Source organism: Taudactylus pleione, unplaced genomic scaffold (assembly GCF_031769625.1).
Source record: "Taudactylus pleione unplaced genomic scaffold, aTauple2 ptg000005l, whole genome shotgun sequence".
Lineage (NCBI taxonomy): Eukaryota > Metazoa > Chordata > Amphibia > Anura > Myobatrachidae > Taudactylus > Taudactylus pleione.
In genome coordinates, this window is record NW_028284408.1 from 19107160 (window position 1) to 19124859 (window position 17700).

At 41.6% G+C, this 17700-nt stretch overlaps 1 protein-coding gene across 1 annotated transcript in view; it reads right to left on the minus strand.

Annotated features, from left to right (window-relative positions):
* Positions 1 to 619: 619 nt before the first annotated feature.
* Positions 620 to 17700, minus strand: part of HTR2A (5-hydroxytryptamine receptor 2A) — a 133122-nt gene continuing 116041 nt past the window's right edge. The window contains exon 4 of the mRNA XM_088478243.1: positions 620 to 2858. Within this exon, the coding sequence (XP_088334369.1) occupies positions 2059 to 2858 (800 nt within the window). The 3' untranslated portion in view covers positions 620 to 2058. The remainder of the gene's footprint in view (positions 2859 to 17700) is intronic.

Genomic DNA, 17700 nt, shown 5'->3' on the forward strand with positions numbered 1-17700 from the left:
CATGGCTATCCTTAAAACCTGGACTATAATGGCGGAGTTTGGGAACCTCTGTCCTCGGGTAGTGCCCTGCAAAAATTAATTGAGGATTCTCTTTCCAAATGGCAACCAGTCTGCACTGATAGCAGTGGGGCTAATCTTAATCTCCCTGGCACATGTCATGCATGTTCTGAAATTACCACTGAACCATAGAAATCAATGTACTTAATGAGTGCTCACGTAGAAATCCTTTATGAGTTGTCATCTTTACAGGCAGTGTTGCAATTAACGGGAAGCGAACACGTGTCAGATAGTTTGGGTGCTTACAGGCCAATTTGCTTACATTATTTTTCTGAGCCCTGGTATCAAAGAGTCAGGCTTAGTTGATGAATAATGATGAAGGACATAATACTGTTTAAAGTGCCATTTTTGCTGCCAACTGAAATATATTGTGTCAATAATTTTTTTCCTATTAATTTATATTTCAAATTGTTTGACATGTGTTTGGCCTTTTGATATATATAGTGACCTGAAAACAAGACATATTATTAAAAATAACTGCATTGATTTAATTTATAATATTGATCAAAAATATACAATGCATTTTTTACATAAATGAAACATTTCTCAATTTGTTGTTAAAAATAAAAACACCAAGAGATAAATTACCAAATGGAAAACAAATTGCTGTATGCAGATTAATGGGTACAAGTGCCACAAGTACATTCAATGATCAATTTCAGGATAATTAACATACGCTAAAATGTACAGTAAAATCCACAGTCCAGTGACATTTTTGTATGGTATTTGAAAATTATGGTCATAAAATCTACCAAAATAGTAATTTAACCAGCCACTCTTTGCTATCCATATAAATGCCACAGTAAATGAATGTATGGTGTAAAAATTTGAGTTGTTCTATATTACCAAGTTTCACCTACAAAAATTATCTGAAATGTATGATAACTTTTTACTAGAGACACAGATATTTGTAAGCCAAGTGTACTGTTTAGTAGGGTGATGCTTGCCTCTGCAGATAGTTTGAGCTCATCTGGCCAAACTTTGCCCATTTACAGTAGGTATACCTTACATGTGTGTCCACTCACATTTAAACCAAACCAATTTACCTGTCACCAGCTCAAGGTGAATTGCATCCAACATTTAATAAAAAAATCCTGCCTCCATCATTGATTATGTCATCACTTAGAGGCAAAAGAGGGGCTATTGGGAGTTGAAAGCCAAGCTTTTCAAAAATGCTTTGATATGATATTAATTTTATCTAGAGATAGGGAATAGACATCTTGGGTTTAATGTATTGAACTGCAGGTTTTAAAAACACAGATTTTCTTTGATTTTGCTAGATGTTTTTAAAATGGCAATGCTTTTGAATTTAATAACATTGCCAGTACATTAAATAACCCACAAATTAAATTGTTGAATATTCATCCTAAAAGAGGTTCTTTCAGAGAACTACAGATCCTATTTACTATGTGCAAACGTTCTCCACTTTAAAAAACGAGAACTCTACTTTTATAAATTCTTTGTAAGAATTTTCCTGTAACAACAACTAATTGCTTCTTTAGTTACTTATTTTTCATTGATTAAAATGAATTGTTTTGATGCAACTACTGTACTTATAAATAAGTCTAAAACGTTACACCTCAATAGGCACAGTAGCTATTGAACTCTCCATAAATATAATTTCCCCCATGCTAGAACATAAACCCCTTTAAAGTGCTCATTCACAGTCAGATACAGGGAGGTATTTGAGGTACAATGAGACATTTGAGGCTTGCCTCATACAATAGCCTTTTGTTACAGGTAGCTTCATTCTGCGTGAATGTCTTTTGTCCATTGCTTGCATTTTATTTTAAATAAATATATATTTATATATTGAATATTTCCATATTGTTTTATAGAAAATATCACCCTGGATTCCATTAGAAAATAAAATAAGGATTTGTATTTTTAAAATGGTCTATTTCTTCCTCATATTTCTTTCAGAACCATCATAAAATCTCATAGCTCAATATTTAATACAGACAACAAATATACAAAAATGATGTTGCAACCAAGCCACATTCACAAACAACTGACATTTTCATTTAGTGAGCAGACTGCGCTCTTAGATGCTTTATCTAAAGGGGGTAATCCTATAGTAACCAAAGCATAGTCATTGGCTTTCATTTTAGCTTCTTTCTTGAGGCTCTTCATTTGTGCCAGCTGCAGTTGACTTGAATTGTAAGCCAGTGCCGGAATGGTGTTTACCAAAATTAATTGCAAGGGTTTCTTTTCCTCTCTGTACCGACACTGGATGTAGCGTGCAAATGCAGAGCGGTAGGTTTGGTTGAAGAGTGTGTAAACCAGTGGATTAACAGCAGAAGATAGGTAACCAATCCACACAAACACTTTCAGCAGTTCTCCTATAATATGCTCATTGCATGAGTCCTTGCAGAACACTGCCATTACATTAGTGATGAAAAATGGACACCACATCACCACAAAAAGGAAAAACACAATGCCCAGGACCTTGGAGGCCTTCTGCTCATTGCTGATCGCCTGCATAGTTTTCCTCCCATATGGAGCAAGTTCCTTCTGCAAGGAGCGCTGGAAGAGCTTCTCTGAAGAAAGAGATGTTTGCGGGAGGAAGCTAAACAAAGCAAGCTTGCTTTTTGCCCCCAGGTTGCTAATACATAGGTCAGCCTCCTTCTGTAGAGATTTTATAGTTAAAAAGTATGTGATCAACATTATGATCAGAGGGATAAAAAATGCAACAAAAGAACCAACAATGATAAAGTACTCATCAGACAAAGAACAATTTTCTTGGGTGAACACTTTGCTGTCATCTTGCAGTCCAAACACAGGCACCGGCATGGAAATACCTGGGAAAGGCAATTAAAACAATGTTAGTATTAGGATCAAGGGTGTTAGTGTTAGGATCTATTTGAATATACAGTTTATAGTGACTTTTTATTATAATTGTTACATTTTTTTTTTTTTTTTAGAAAACGCTAATACCCCTTTGCCATGACATTGTTAATGACTGCTTTAGCAATAAAACAATGGTCAATTCCACATAATCAAAAAAGTAATATTTAAATTGTCATTCAAATAGCACAGGTAGCATTTAGTAACCCAAAATGCTGTAAAACATTGTATAATCTCTAATATAGGAAATCCAGTATCCAGTTTGCAAGTATAATAAGAGGGGACATCTTTCTGACAATTCTAGAAAGGCTATTGATTGAAAATTGTGCTTAGAGTAGAGGAATCAAGGGCTACTATAGTGTAAAGGGGCACATCCACTAGACGATCTACTCTCTGTCCAATCTCTAAACGATTTTCCCTTTTTTCCGTTGAAATTTTATTTCAGTCTGAACAATTTGCAAACTATCTTTAATAGATCAAGTGAAATTGACCTGCATGTTCAGTCGACTGACGAGACGGTCAAACGACCAGCGGGAGCGCGCATCGTTGATCGTTAACGACCAAACACTGCACGATTTATAAACGATTTTGAAACGATTGAACGATAACGACATCGTTATCGTTCAATCGCCTGCTGAAATCGTGTAGTGGATGCCCCCCTTAAAAATACACAATTAAAAATTTTTTCTGGTCATCACTATACCTTTTGTGGTTTCTAAATACTGCCTGTTGCAGCAGTGAAATACTGTATGAATCAATCTTTGGTTTTATATATAAATACACACACATATATATATATATATACATATACACACAGTATATATACACAATAGTACTTGCCCGGCACTCCTTTAGAATAATACACCAACATCCCAGGTGCCCGTCCAGCTGCAATATATACCAAACACAGCAGATGGCACTCCGAATAAGAATTGAAATAATACAGTCCATACAGATATAAATGGTCAACATTTCAGACTTGTTACCTCTTTTATTAAGACATCAAGATGATTTATCCGGATATCAAGATGATGTCTTGATAAAAGAGGTAAGACGTCTGAAACGTTGACCATTTATAGCTGTGTGGGCTGCATTATTAAAATTCTTATCCGGAGTGCCATCCTCTGTGTTTGGTATATATATGACAAAGGCACCTCCTAGTGCAATAAACTGCAAATATCACCAGTGTGAGCTGAGTAAAATTTATAAGTGAACCCGTATCATATGGATAAAGTAAACAGGTTTATCTCAAAGTTTCACATAGGTCCACACAAAGTCATCCACAGTAAGGTTTTTCATACGTTTAATAGAACTCCAAAAACACATGCAAGATAAAAACAAACATACATAGTGCAAGATGGTTTTTCAAAATGAGACACAATTATGTACATAAATGCAATAGATAGAGAAAAAACAGATTACTTGAAGAAGTAGGTAGAGAAAAATACAGTTTATCTGAAGAAGATTGATCAGCAAGTTTAACCAACGCGTTTCGTCTGGATGGAACTATGGACCTTAATTAAAAAAAATACGCCCCCTTCTCATACGCATTGCACGTCATCTCCGGGCATATAAGGATTAATCGAGACCATCGGGAACCATTTTAACTGGTCGTAGAGCTTAAGGTTGACCATACCCTCTCTTAAGCTCTACGATCATGTCAGTGTAAAAACCTCCCATGTCACATGTGCCATGACGCTACTTAGTTAATTATACACTCCCATAAACCGTATGCATTCCCATAAAATGCCGTTCGCATAATTAGGCACGCCTGCGTTCGGATCTCCACTCCCCCGTTTTCAAGCACCTTCCTCTGTTACCACCCACAAAAGCCTCAATCTGTCACTCAAACTACCGACCTGGCTGTGTTCAAGGAGAGAGAAATTTCTGATCATAGTGGCTAGTTTGCGCACGCGCATTGCGAACTTTACGCATGCGCAGTATAGCGAACATCGGTGGCGTACGATCGTGCGGCCGCTTCGACCGACTCTGAATGAGGTCCTATGTCTCATCTCCTAGACTTCCTCAGGGGTAATGAATAACCTCTTCCACAACAGCAGGAATATATAAGACTCCTTACTAGCATAATTGGGTATTGGAAAAACAAAAATGGCCAAAACAGGATTTTCTGTTTATAAGTAAAATCTATGACCACCCATATCTCATCCTTATATACTGTATATATACTGTATGTATGTATGTGTATGTATATATATATATATAAATAATCTCAGTGGTTGCGCATATAAAATGCACTGTATAGTAAACAATAAGTCTCACTTGAATCCAGCTATAAAACTGATAATGTCTCTATTAGAATTTATTTTGAAAACATCAGGTCCTGATTCACTTATTTAAGGACTGCAGCTCTCCTTTAAGCAAGACCGGAATCCAGGTCCACACAATCTGTCAAAATAGAATAGAATGAGAGTGCTCCATGGTGCAGGTAAAACACCAGCCCTCTGACGAAGTTCATGACGAAACACGTTAGGGCGGGGCTTTGTGATGTCTTTGGAACAGACTCCTGGCTCTCCTTGCAGCGTGTCCAGGGCTGACGCGATCCGACCAGTGGCGGCCTGTTGCCAGTGTCCAGCGGCAGGGTGTGTGAATCCGACGGATTCCTGGGAAGGTGCCTGGAGCATAGTCCAGTGGAGTATTTACAAACATACCACGTGGTAACCAGCCCACACTGTTTTTTATATGAGTGGCACTATATTGCTGACGAGTGCTTTAAGCATATTTGTGTGATATTAAAAGTGTTTTACCTGCACAATGGAGCGCTTTCCTTCTATTCTATTTTGATATATATCAGACATCCTTCTCTTTTACACCAATTAAAAATCGGATGTTCCTACATCCGAAACAGTTCCTATGCATTATAAAAAAACTCCCAAAAATGGTACACATATAAAAACTGGAAATTCCGCGGTAAACCCGGGTACCGGAAGTCACCTGCACATACAGTGCACTTCACAACAGTGCCCTCATGCAACTGACTTCAAAATGGAATGCCCCCCCTGGCGGTGCTCTGTCCACTAGAGCACCAACGTGGCCGCTGCCACCGGAAGTGCCCGGCTGGGATCCGAAACCGGAAGGACCCGGTTAAGATAATAAAACATTATTTAAAACAATATTTCAGCACCCACTATTGGTGTATTAAGCCTGAGGGATACTATGGTCACGATAATATACAAAGAAACCTACATTGATTATATGCACATAATCACATAAGACAGAAGCCATTTTAACTCAGGGCATTATGCCCTATTGTGAATTGCACAGGTAAAACATGATCCCAAGCATGTCAGTGGTGACCATTTTAAATCAGGACATTATGCCCTATTGTGAATTACACAGGTAAAACATGATCCCAAGCATGTCAGTGGGGACACAAAGTCCATACATAGGGGTAAATTTACTAAGAATCGAGTCTGATCGAGATGACAATCTCTGGTGAGTTTAGGCATGTTTTTCATCTTGCAAATTTACTAAAGGCAAACTCTGGTGAGTTTGGAAGAGAGTTCTCTCTTCTCACTCGTAAAACTCAGCTGAGATAGCAAACTCGAATCTTATCACCATCGCGCAAACTCAGAAGTACTTTTTACCTAAAATATACAGCTCGCAAATTTAACAAGAATCAAGATGACAGCAAACTGTCTGCCAAATTGAAGTTTGAAGCGCTCACCTCCGGAGCTGCGAGTTTGCAAGAAACATACACAGATCAGTGTGATTTGTGTATGTTTCTGCCTGTAAATATTAAAAATAGTGTTTTTAAAAAAGAAAATATCTATGTAGCCCCCCAAAAGCCATAACCAGCCCCGGACTTGTCAGCCAGTCATGGTTCCGAAAATTATGGGGAACAAAACAAGTAGGGTTCCACTGTAATTTATGAACCAGCACCAGGCTTGAGGGCCAGTGCTGGTTTAAAATATAGGGGGAAAAAAATTGTGTAGGGGTCCCCCTATATTTAAAACCAGCACCAGACCCAAACCAACCAGGGTGTAATGCCACAGCCAGGAGACCCTATTACTGGGGCTCCAGAGCCAAAGCATTCTCACCCCAAGCTGGTCAGGCCAAGCCAAGGATCTCAGCGGAGGTGGGGACCCCCAAAAAAGGAGTCCCCCCTCTCCCGAAACCCCAGGCTTGGACTGAAGCCCGGGGCTCTTTCCCGCACCCCTGGAGCGGTGGGTACGGGGGTAACAAAGTGTTAAATAGTAGTGAACTATTGTATTTTACAGTGGAACTACAGGTGCTTTGGCACTTGTGGAACATGTTCCAGCAGGCGGCCTGCACCTGTAACTCCACTGTAAAATATATAGTTAAATAAAGACACAACAAACACACACAGTATACAGTAAAATTTTATTACATACATACTTATCCCATTCACACATTGGCTCCGGCTCCCATCGCAATTGCAAGTTCACGCACGCACACTGCGACGCATACGCATGCGCAGAGCATAAACATCAACCGATTGCATGCGTATTAGCACCTGCGTTCCTTGCTGAATCAGGCCCACAGTTTGAAAGAGGGGACAGCCCAACCCAACCAGAGCTCTGTGGACTGCTACATGTAGTTATTTTGTCCAGGGTTCCATCAGCGGAATCGGTATGTAATGCCGGCTGTCAGGATGCCTCCTGTCAGAATACCGACAGCGGCATCCCGATGTTTGATATCCCGACAGGGGTCGGGTAAGTATATTTACCCTTCCCCTCTCCCCCCTAACCCTAACCCTCACTTTTTGTAGCCTAACCCTAACCCTTCCCACCTCGCACCCTAACCCTTACCCTACCCGTTATTGCCTAAACCTAAGGCTCCCCCCTTCGTGCCTAAACCTAACCTTCCCCCCTTAGTGCCTAACCCTAAACCCCCCTCTGTGGTGCCTAACCCTAACCCACCCCCTAGGGGTGCCTAACATTCCTCCAAAACCAGTGCTCAAAGTGCGGCGGTATGCAACGGTATGGCATACCGGCACTTCCAGCACTGAAAATTTTTTTTTTTCAACTTGCAGGGACAGGGGGAGTGCCTGCACCCACTACTGTCAGTCAGCAACACACACTGCTCACAGGCTGTCTCAGGAGGACAGCCGCTAAAGCTGTGCTCCTTTGACAGCCTGTGAGCATTCACTGTGAGCATGCACCGCCCACACAGCCTTGCCTGTCCCCCCTCCGGTGCCCGTACCTTGCTCAGGTCCGTCTCTCATATGCGCCGTCCACGCTGCCATGGCCGGTAACAGCTGCCACTCTCCGGACCAATGCAGTGTAGCCGCCTGGACTGCCGGACCCGGCGGGGGGGGGCGGGTTTGAGCGGTGGAGATATGCACCGCAAGTCAGTAAGAAACTTCGCCGCCATTGGGATGTCAAATATGGCGCTGACTGCGAGTCAACCACAACTCGCGGAACAGCAGACAATCAGAAGAGGCCACTGGCTGCCAGTCCACGAGGTGTGGTTGGCTTGTGGTCGGCACAGTATTTGATATGCAGACAGGGCTGACTGCACCTCTCCCACCCGGGTCCCCGGCTCTCTCCAGGCCTTCAGAAGAAACAAGGAAGTCAGGTACTGCTCTGTGCCCCTCCACCTATTGCAGATAGCCTTCCTTGCCCCCCCCTTCCCCAGTCCAGCCAGCCTTTCCTGCCTCTGCCTCCCCCCTATTCAAGCTAGCCTTCCCAGCCTGGCCACTGACCCCCCCCAATCCAGCCTACCACTTCCCTGCCACACCCCCCCCCCCAGTCCAGCCAACTTTCCCTGTCCCCCATTAAGGGCCAGCCTTCCATGCCACCACCCCAGTCCAGCTTTTCTAGCCCTGTGCCCCCCATGTCCATCCTTCCCTGCACTCTGTACCCCCATTAAGGTCCGGGGACCACAATTTCTGATGGCAGCCTTGGTAGCCGCGGCCGGCAACAGCCACAACCCCCTGCCGCTGGCCAGCCTCCACCATGGACTCCCACAGCGTGCATTGTGGCTACTGGCTACCAGACGCCACCCCCATGGGCCACCATGGCTTGCACTGCTGCCGCAGCCCCCCCCCTCCCCATACGCAGCTCCACTCAGCTGGGTGATGTGTTGCTCCTCCCTCTCAGTACTGACTCCTGATAGAAGCAGCGGTAAGGTGGCACTTGCCGCAGCATAATATTATTTCACAATGAACTTGTAAAAGAACATACTTTAGTATATTGCTTTATACTAGTAGAGTATACAGTAGGCCTGATTCAGCATAGATCACAACAGCAACAGCGTAGACAGACAGCCGATTATTGCGTAATGCGCATGCACAGTAGTGCACAACAGCAGCTTTGTGATAATGCAGACTACAGAAAGCCATAGCAGAGTGAGTGACAGGTAGCTAGTGTTTGGGGGTGGTGATAGGGGGGTGGTCAGAGAAACGCAGGCGTGCCTGTCCTTTTAAACACAATTGCATGGGCTTGTATAAATTGCGACAGCATACACAGCTTGTGTTCTCACTGCGTGCGACGAGGTTAGCAATTTCTGAGTTATGTCAGACATGCTGTAATTGTGCGTGAGGGTCTGATGTTCCCGATGTATAGGCAGCACTGCAAGGTATTACGGATGTGAGATAGGGGTAGTGGGCGTCTCTATGCTGGCCATTACCATATTTTTGCAGCAGACTTGCGTGTGCATTCACATTAGCGATCCATAGTGAATCAGGCCAAGTGCAGGTGCAAACGGTGAGAAATGAAAAAATGGATGCATGACATGCCCTCGTTTTGAGTTGCCACACCCCTCATGACACAGCCACGCCCCTCATTATGCATTGCCATGCCCAATTTTATTGTGCATCCCCATACCTCCACTTCAAATTTCCCACTTCGACCACTGCCCAAAACCTAACCCTAACCCCACTATGCTCCCTAAACCTAACCCTTTCCCCCTCGTGGCTAATGCTAAGGGCGCCCCGGACTTACATAATTTGGGCTGGCATCCTTCGGCACTCCAGCGTCGGGATTAAGATAGGTGTCTGTATTTTGACGCCTATCTTAAAACCCTTGTCGGGATATCCCTGTCGTTATTGAGACTGGCGGCATCGCGGCAGCCAGTCTCATCACTACATCCCCCATCAACAACTCATTATTACACAGCACTTGGTGGTGAGAGGCAGAAGGCCAATCACAAGCTGCAGTGTCCTGATTGTGGTTTGTTATTTGCTGCCCGCACTCACCCCTAAGTTCCCCCAGTTAGTGCAGCTTTAATAACAATATCATCGCTAAATTTAGATAAGTAAAAAATGTTCACTATTAGATAATAGTTGAAGAACAATGTATTGGATATGTAAATCAGTTTACAATGTATTACAGAAAGTTATAAATTCTGTAATTAAATTATTAGAACTACCATTTACATCCTTTTTTAAAGCTGAAACATAACACAAGGTATTTCTTATCTATGGTATTATAGGTGCATATTTAAATAGATCTTTGAAAATACTATGGGGGAAATGTATCAAGCCTTCTAAACAATGGAGAAGTGGACGAGTGGCAATACAGTCTGTAGCACAGGCAGCCGAGAAATTGTAGGCATCGAGCCGCATACTTCCGTAGGTCCTGCGCAGACCACGTTAGCCAGTCACAGGGGTCACTTCATGTACTACTCTCCCTTAACCACCCACTCTGTAAAGAAGACCGAGAGACACCATTCCACATCAGGATACCAACTAACACACTGGTACTGGACACTGCGGGACGCCGCAATCCAGACATTTATAACATGTAACAGGACTTTGAGCACATCATTTGGATACAATAGTTTACAGACATTTGGAAACAATTAACTTTATCCTGCTACCAAGAACTAGATGCTACAATTCTATAATACTTTTCCACACCTATATAAGTAATCAGCATACATATGTTTCTGGATCCACATACAACAGAGTTGTGAGCCAATCAGCTCACCTCCTACTTGTTGACACAGATATTGTGTTTGTCATTTATTTGTATTTTACTTACATTTGATTTTCACATATCTTGTCCATATTGACGATACTTGTTGTACCATTTATTTATTTGTTTGTTATATTTTCATTACACTTGGATAGTAAAATATCTTGAACATAACCACAAGATTAGCTTCAGGTTAATTTGTTACAATTATTATTATTATAATTTATTTATATGGCGCCACAAATGTTCCGCAGCGCCTTACAAAGTACATAAACAAGTTGTAGACAAGCGACTTACAGTACAATACAATACAGGACCAGGACATGGATATTATATATTGCTACATTAGTGACCATAACACCCAAATAAGCAACAGAACATAAGCAACCAAGTGTTAGGTACCCTAGTGGTGAGTAAGAAGAAGATGAAACTAAAGTAGGGAGAAGCACAAGAGGTTAGAGGGCCCTGCTCATAAGAGCTTACATTCTAAAAGGGAGGGGAAGACAAACAGGTTTGACACAGATGGGGTAGATGGGGAGGAAGGAGCATGCAGCAGGGAGTTAGAATGATAGCTGGAAGGCTTTGATGAAATAGTGGGTCTTGAGAGCCCGTTTGAAGGTTTGCAAAGAGGTGGAGAGTCTGATGGGGAGAGGGAGAGAGTTTCAGAGGTGGGGAGCAGTGCGGGCAAAATCTTGGAAGCGGGAGTGGGAGGAAGTAATCAGCTGGCATGAAAGGCGGCGTACATTAGTTGAACTAAGAGAGAGCGGAGAGGAGAGTGAAGGGAGATGAGATCAGAGATGTATATGGGGGTAGATTGGGTGAGGGCTTTGTAAGCGAGCGTGAGAACCTAGTGAGAACCAATTGCAGTCAATAGTCATCATACTGTAGATGGGTTGAGCTCAATCTACCTTGATTACCTTTGGTATCTCTTCCTTTTTTTTGAATATATATAGAGAGGGACAAACCTCTGCGATTTGTAGCTCACTCGATCAGCACCTCAGTGCGCTAGTGTTATTGCTCAAAATATATGAGTGGAGAAGTTTCCCATAGCAACCAATCAGCTTCTACATATCATTTTGTAGGATGAATTTGATAAATGATAGCAAGTAGATGATTGGTTGCTATGGGCAACTTCATCACTTGTTCACTTTCCCAATCTTTAAAAGATTTAATGCATTTCCCCCTAGTTCAGTAATGTAAAAAACGAATGTCCTGCTATTACATTGGAGTTTAGTGAGCAGCGACTCTGTTGAATGTTGTAGTAGTCGTTAATGTATATAAACCTTGTCCTACATTGTACTGTACTGTAAGTCACTGGTTTCTTCTTCACTTATTTATGCACTGTGTAAGGAGCTGCAGAACATTTTGTGGCACCATATCAATAAAGCATAATAATAATAATAGTAAGAAGTAACAGGTTTCTTTCCATATATGATTACTGCAATTGCTTTTAGGCCATTGTATTATGACTAAGGGTTATGATAAAAAATGTATCTAAAAAGTTCTGATCCATATTTATCTGGAGTCTATTGTTTGTCCTTGCTTTGTGTCGGTATACTCTGCTCTGGGAAATGGCCTGGGGGCTGTGCCCATTTCCCCCAAGAGTATATGAATGACAATGAGGCATATTTTCCAACTATGGGCCTGAGTCATTACCATTCGCAACTGCGAATGCAATAGCAATTACACACGCAGTTCAACTGCGATAGTATGCTAATTCATTGCGATTGCTATGCCGCAGCAGCACTACACAGGGACGCCCACCTTACCTTACCTTACATCCGTAATGTTTAGCAAGACTGCAAAACCTTCGGTAACATCGCAGCCCACACACACTTGCACAAGCTCTGACCTTACTCAGAAATTGCTAACTTCATTGCACGCTATGAGTCCTCAGGCAGCGTAAGGCATCGCAGTGGATAATTTATGCACACCCTTGCAACAGCGTTCAAACGCACTGGCACGCCTGCATTTTGGCGACCACCACCCCATCACCACCCACAAACGGCACTTCCTGTCAATCACTCTGCGATGGCTCTGCGTAGTCAGTTTTTATCGCAGTGGACGGAACACGCACTGCAATGCATATGCATTTGCAGAACGTAACAATCGTCCGATTGCGTGCGTAATCGCAGTTGCAAACAGTAATGAATCAGGCCCAATGTCTTTACCATTATGAAAAAGTGGATCCAAATGTGTTTTAAATATGTTTTTAAACAAATGAGATACATTTTATTCTTTTATTACTTACATAACAATGTGTCAACCTCTGCATGAGCCCCATAGTGTGTATAATTTAGCTCATTTACAATTCCTGTGTAAATAACACACTATGTGAATTAAATATCATGTAGTCTAATATGATTTCTATCTACAGAGACAAGAACTGTTCTGTATTGAACTTTTTCTTTATACTTATGAATTTATATAACAAAAAATTGATAAACTGCGCTCTAATGTAAATGCAGGGACATATGGTACAACTATAAGGATGCAGAATAGTTTATTAATCTGTTATAGTTTATTGCTTAACGCCGCACCTTCCACGTGGAGACGGGGACAAGTCTCTGTCCCGAAGCCGCATTCTGCCGCGACTATTTGCCGAACACTGCTGCTCTCATTTGCCCATCAGCGTTAGTCACCTTGTCACTCCATACGGGGATAGGGATCAGTCTGCTGCCCCGGAGTTGCCATCAGTTACTGCATAGAACTGGACATACCACTACTTTCACCTACTGGCTGCCCAGGAACAGAAGCTGACCGTGAGTGTTACATTCTATACAACACTCTTAGATGCTCTTCTGTTATCCTTGGATTTATTGCCCATTTACAGATAGCAGCCTTTCTGACTTATTATTTTGCATTTATTGATAACGGTTTTCCACGTTTGATATGCAACTATGAAGGATATATATATTTACTAAACACTGGACTGCATTATTTTTTGCTGGAAGTGACATTGATTATTCAGTTCTATCTCTCCATGGGGTCTATTTACTAAGCAGTGTTAGGAGACAGAGTGAAAAGTGATAAGGTGCCAGCCAATCAGCTCCCAACTGTAATTTTTCAAACACAGCCTGTGAGATGACACTTGGGAGCTGATTGGCTGGCACCTTATCACTTTCTTATCACTTTTCACTCTGTATCCTAACACTGCTTAGTAAATAGACCCCCATATATCTACATTCATTATCGTGACAGGCTTTTCACTCATTATTACAGAGGTTATTGATTTTTAACAGTTTATAAATTATTTTACCCAGGAATCTCAATTAAAAATTGTTTTAATATTTGTAATAGTCTTGATACTCACAGCTGCATTTGCTACAATTGGTTCAGCTGTTGCCAATTGTATCTGGCTTTTTAGACACATTTAGGAGTCTGATAAACTCCACTTGTGCCTGATACTTCATGTTTTTGTATTTATCCTAATATTGTATTAAATTCACCTTAATGTCTCAGTGTTGATGTGATTTTACGTTACCTTCTACGCTATATGCTTTTTTATACAGATTAATAAACTATTCTGCATCCTTATAGTTGTACCATATGTCCCTGCATTTACATTAGAGCGCAGTTTATCAATTTTTTGTTGTTTATCAGAGAGGTTGACAATACCTCGTTTTTTACTGCTGCACTGGTGTCTGATGCCCCTGGTTCATTAGCGCTAGGTATATCTTGTCGTGCTATGAATTTATATAGTTGTATTTCTGTCAAATATTAGCTCCATAAGTTTCTTTTTCTTTTCACATTTGGGAATCAACATGTTAATTCACTTGTTTTATATCAATGGTTTACTGATAAATGAGTTGCTAATTAGATATCTGTTATATAAGTCTCTGATATCTAGATCCCTATTTAACATAAGTCTGAAGAAGTTATGAATTAGCAACAAAACGTGTTAGGCAATAAACTTGTATTGGAGAATCCTCTGAATGTTGATTTCAGTGTATAATTGTGGTTTATTTTTTTTACATAAACTTGTAAGCTTTGCACAATGTGAGAACCATCGGTGGGAACAGTCCAGGACAGAGTGCAGGCTAGGAGAGTAAAAATGAATTGCAATTACTGATAGTGTAAGCATTTTAATTACTTACCAACGGTTGGAATTAAGGGGGTCATTCAGACCCAGTCGTTAGCGCCGATGCGCTCGGACCGGGTCGATGGCCCCCCACAGAGCAAGCGCACGACGGCGCCGTCGCCATCGTGCGCATGCGTGAGACCCGCTATGACCGACAGCGCCGGTCGTAGCGGGTCTCGATCCAAAGGGGGTGAGCTGTCGATGTTGATTGACAGCTCGCCCCATTTGGAAGGCGGGCCGGGGGGGTGGCAGCCCAAACGGAGGCGTTCCCATGGGAACACCTACCGTTTGGGGGCGGCCCCACTGACATCACTAGTAATGTCAGTGGAGAGCTTCCGGCTCAGACAGAGCCGAAAGCTCTCCGGGGCTTATGACAAGGGAGACCCTACCCTAGGGTCTCGTCGTAAGCCCCGATGGTCGCGATGGTCTTTACCATCGCGACCATCACGTTAGGTGGTCGTAAGGCTGTGGGTGTTAACCCACAGCCTTACCACCGCAAAGGAGGACGTCTTGAAAATTCAAGAGGTCCTCCCCCCATACAGACCGACCGCACACTCTGTGCGACCGGCTCTGAATGAGGTCCTAAATGTCTAGTGAATATTGTATTGTTTATTTGAGAACTTCACTTTGAACTGATGTGACTGTTTATGTTCCTAATTATTTGTCTTCTATTGAAAAAATATGTTATAATATTTATAGCTACCATACAAACACTACATTTCCTAGGTTTTTGAGACTCTGGTTCTCTTCATATTGATCTAAATGCTCATTTAGCCTCAGTGTTAGGCCCTCTACTGATCTCTATACATACTATTTATCTTGGAAAACTAATAAGCGCTTTTGGATTTCAGTATCATCTCTATACGACTCCCACAGTAATCTGTCTTTTCCTCATCTCCCACCATCTGTTTTGGCCGGAATAACTGAATATCTCTTTGCTATTTTATTCTGAATGCCCTTTTGCCTCCCCAAACTCATTGTTTAAAAGCTAAATAATACTGCTCCTGTTAGTAAACCACAGCTGTATATCTGGTAACAATATTTGTCCACCACATAAAAAAAAATCCAACCCCTGAAGCTCCTTATCTGCGTTTGATCCTTGTCTGTCCTTTGTTCCCCACATCCAGTCTGTATCCAAATCAAGTTACATACATCTAAGAAACAAGTCCAGAATATACACATATCTTACATAAGACACTGCAAAAACTAATACAGCTACTTTGCTCAGACATCAAATTAGAACTGTTTTTCAATTACAATGTTTGTGTTGCTTTTCTTTCGATCGCAAATACAGTAATTGAGTATACATTGCTTTTACATGCTACAGGTTTCAAACATTAGCAGAATGTTTTTGCTTGCTACTTCAAAATGTTTGGCTCCTAAATAGATTGGCATTAGTGTCCTCAGCCTTATTTGTTCAGTTTACACAATTCACTGTTTCACAAACTTGGTCCTCAAAGCATCCTAACAGTCCCAGTTTTAAGAATGGCTTGAACACAGATTGTTAAAACAAACTGGTACTAATTAAGTCACCTTTGCTTAAGTTTGAATATTCTTAGAACCTAGACTGATAGGGTGCCTTGAGGTTCCAGTATGGGAAACAAGGCTCTAACTAATTTTGATCTTCAAATTCATTGCTGTGTCCGTATTCCTAATTGTCTCTGGGTCCTATTTATTAAGCCTCTCCGGTAATTACCACTTGCGAATGCGCCAAACATGTGCAGTAACTCAGCAGGGTCCTATCCCAAAAGTAAAGTAATCACATAAGTGATCACTTTACGTTTTAGACTTTGCAGGGATTTATTCCTATAGGTGCCTATGTCCCTGCATGAACATTTTAACAAATAGCCATAAAAAAAATCCTTATTGCTGCGATATATAGTGATAAAAAATGATAATTATGAATGCTAATATGCGGACCTTCGTTAAAAAATGTCTCTAAAGGGGAAATTTAGTAAATGCTAGTTTGTCATTTGTAACATGATTGTGGCGTTTACCGGGCAGGATTGCATCCCGCTGAGTTACTAAGCTCAGAAGAATGTAGAGAATCCACACTTTAGAATACAATTCGCCATCCTGATTTTCCCCTAGTAAAAGAATACAAATACCAGCTTTACTAAGCACAGGACAAACTTGCTAATAAGTCTAAAAAAATGATGTGCCTTTGAGAGACCCTTTGGGTAAAGTGCTGCATGGATCCTTAGGATCTGTGCAGGCTTGTTTTTTTTTTAGCAAAAATATGCAAAATATTGTTTTTATAAATAAAATGGTGTGGTTCCCTCAAATTGATAACCTAAAATATAAGGTGTGTGGGGTCCACCACTTTATTACTCTTCAGATCTCTTGGAAAAGGGTCTTCGTGTTTCATGCAGACTTTGTTCCATATAGGCATCCCATAAGCTTGCCAAAATAAAAAAATATGGATCTAATTCATTACGGATCAAATTGCAATCACAGCAGAGATTACACATGCAGTTCTGCTGCGAAAATATGCTAATGTTCCAATCGCAGAGCCAGCATAGAGACGCCCACTACCGCTATCTCACATCCGTAAGACCTCGCAGACCTGCGTATACATCGGTACCATCGAGTAACATCGGCCCCTCACGCACAATTATAGAAGCCCTGACCTGTCTCAGAAATTACAACTCTCGTCGCACGCAGTGAGTACTCAAGCTGCGTATGCTGTCGCAGTGGCTAATTTATGCATGCCCAAATAATGGCGTTCAAGTGGACTGGCACACCTGCGTTTCTCTGACCACTACCCTGTCACCACCCCCTAATGCTGACGTCCCGTTATTCACTCTGCAATGA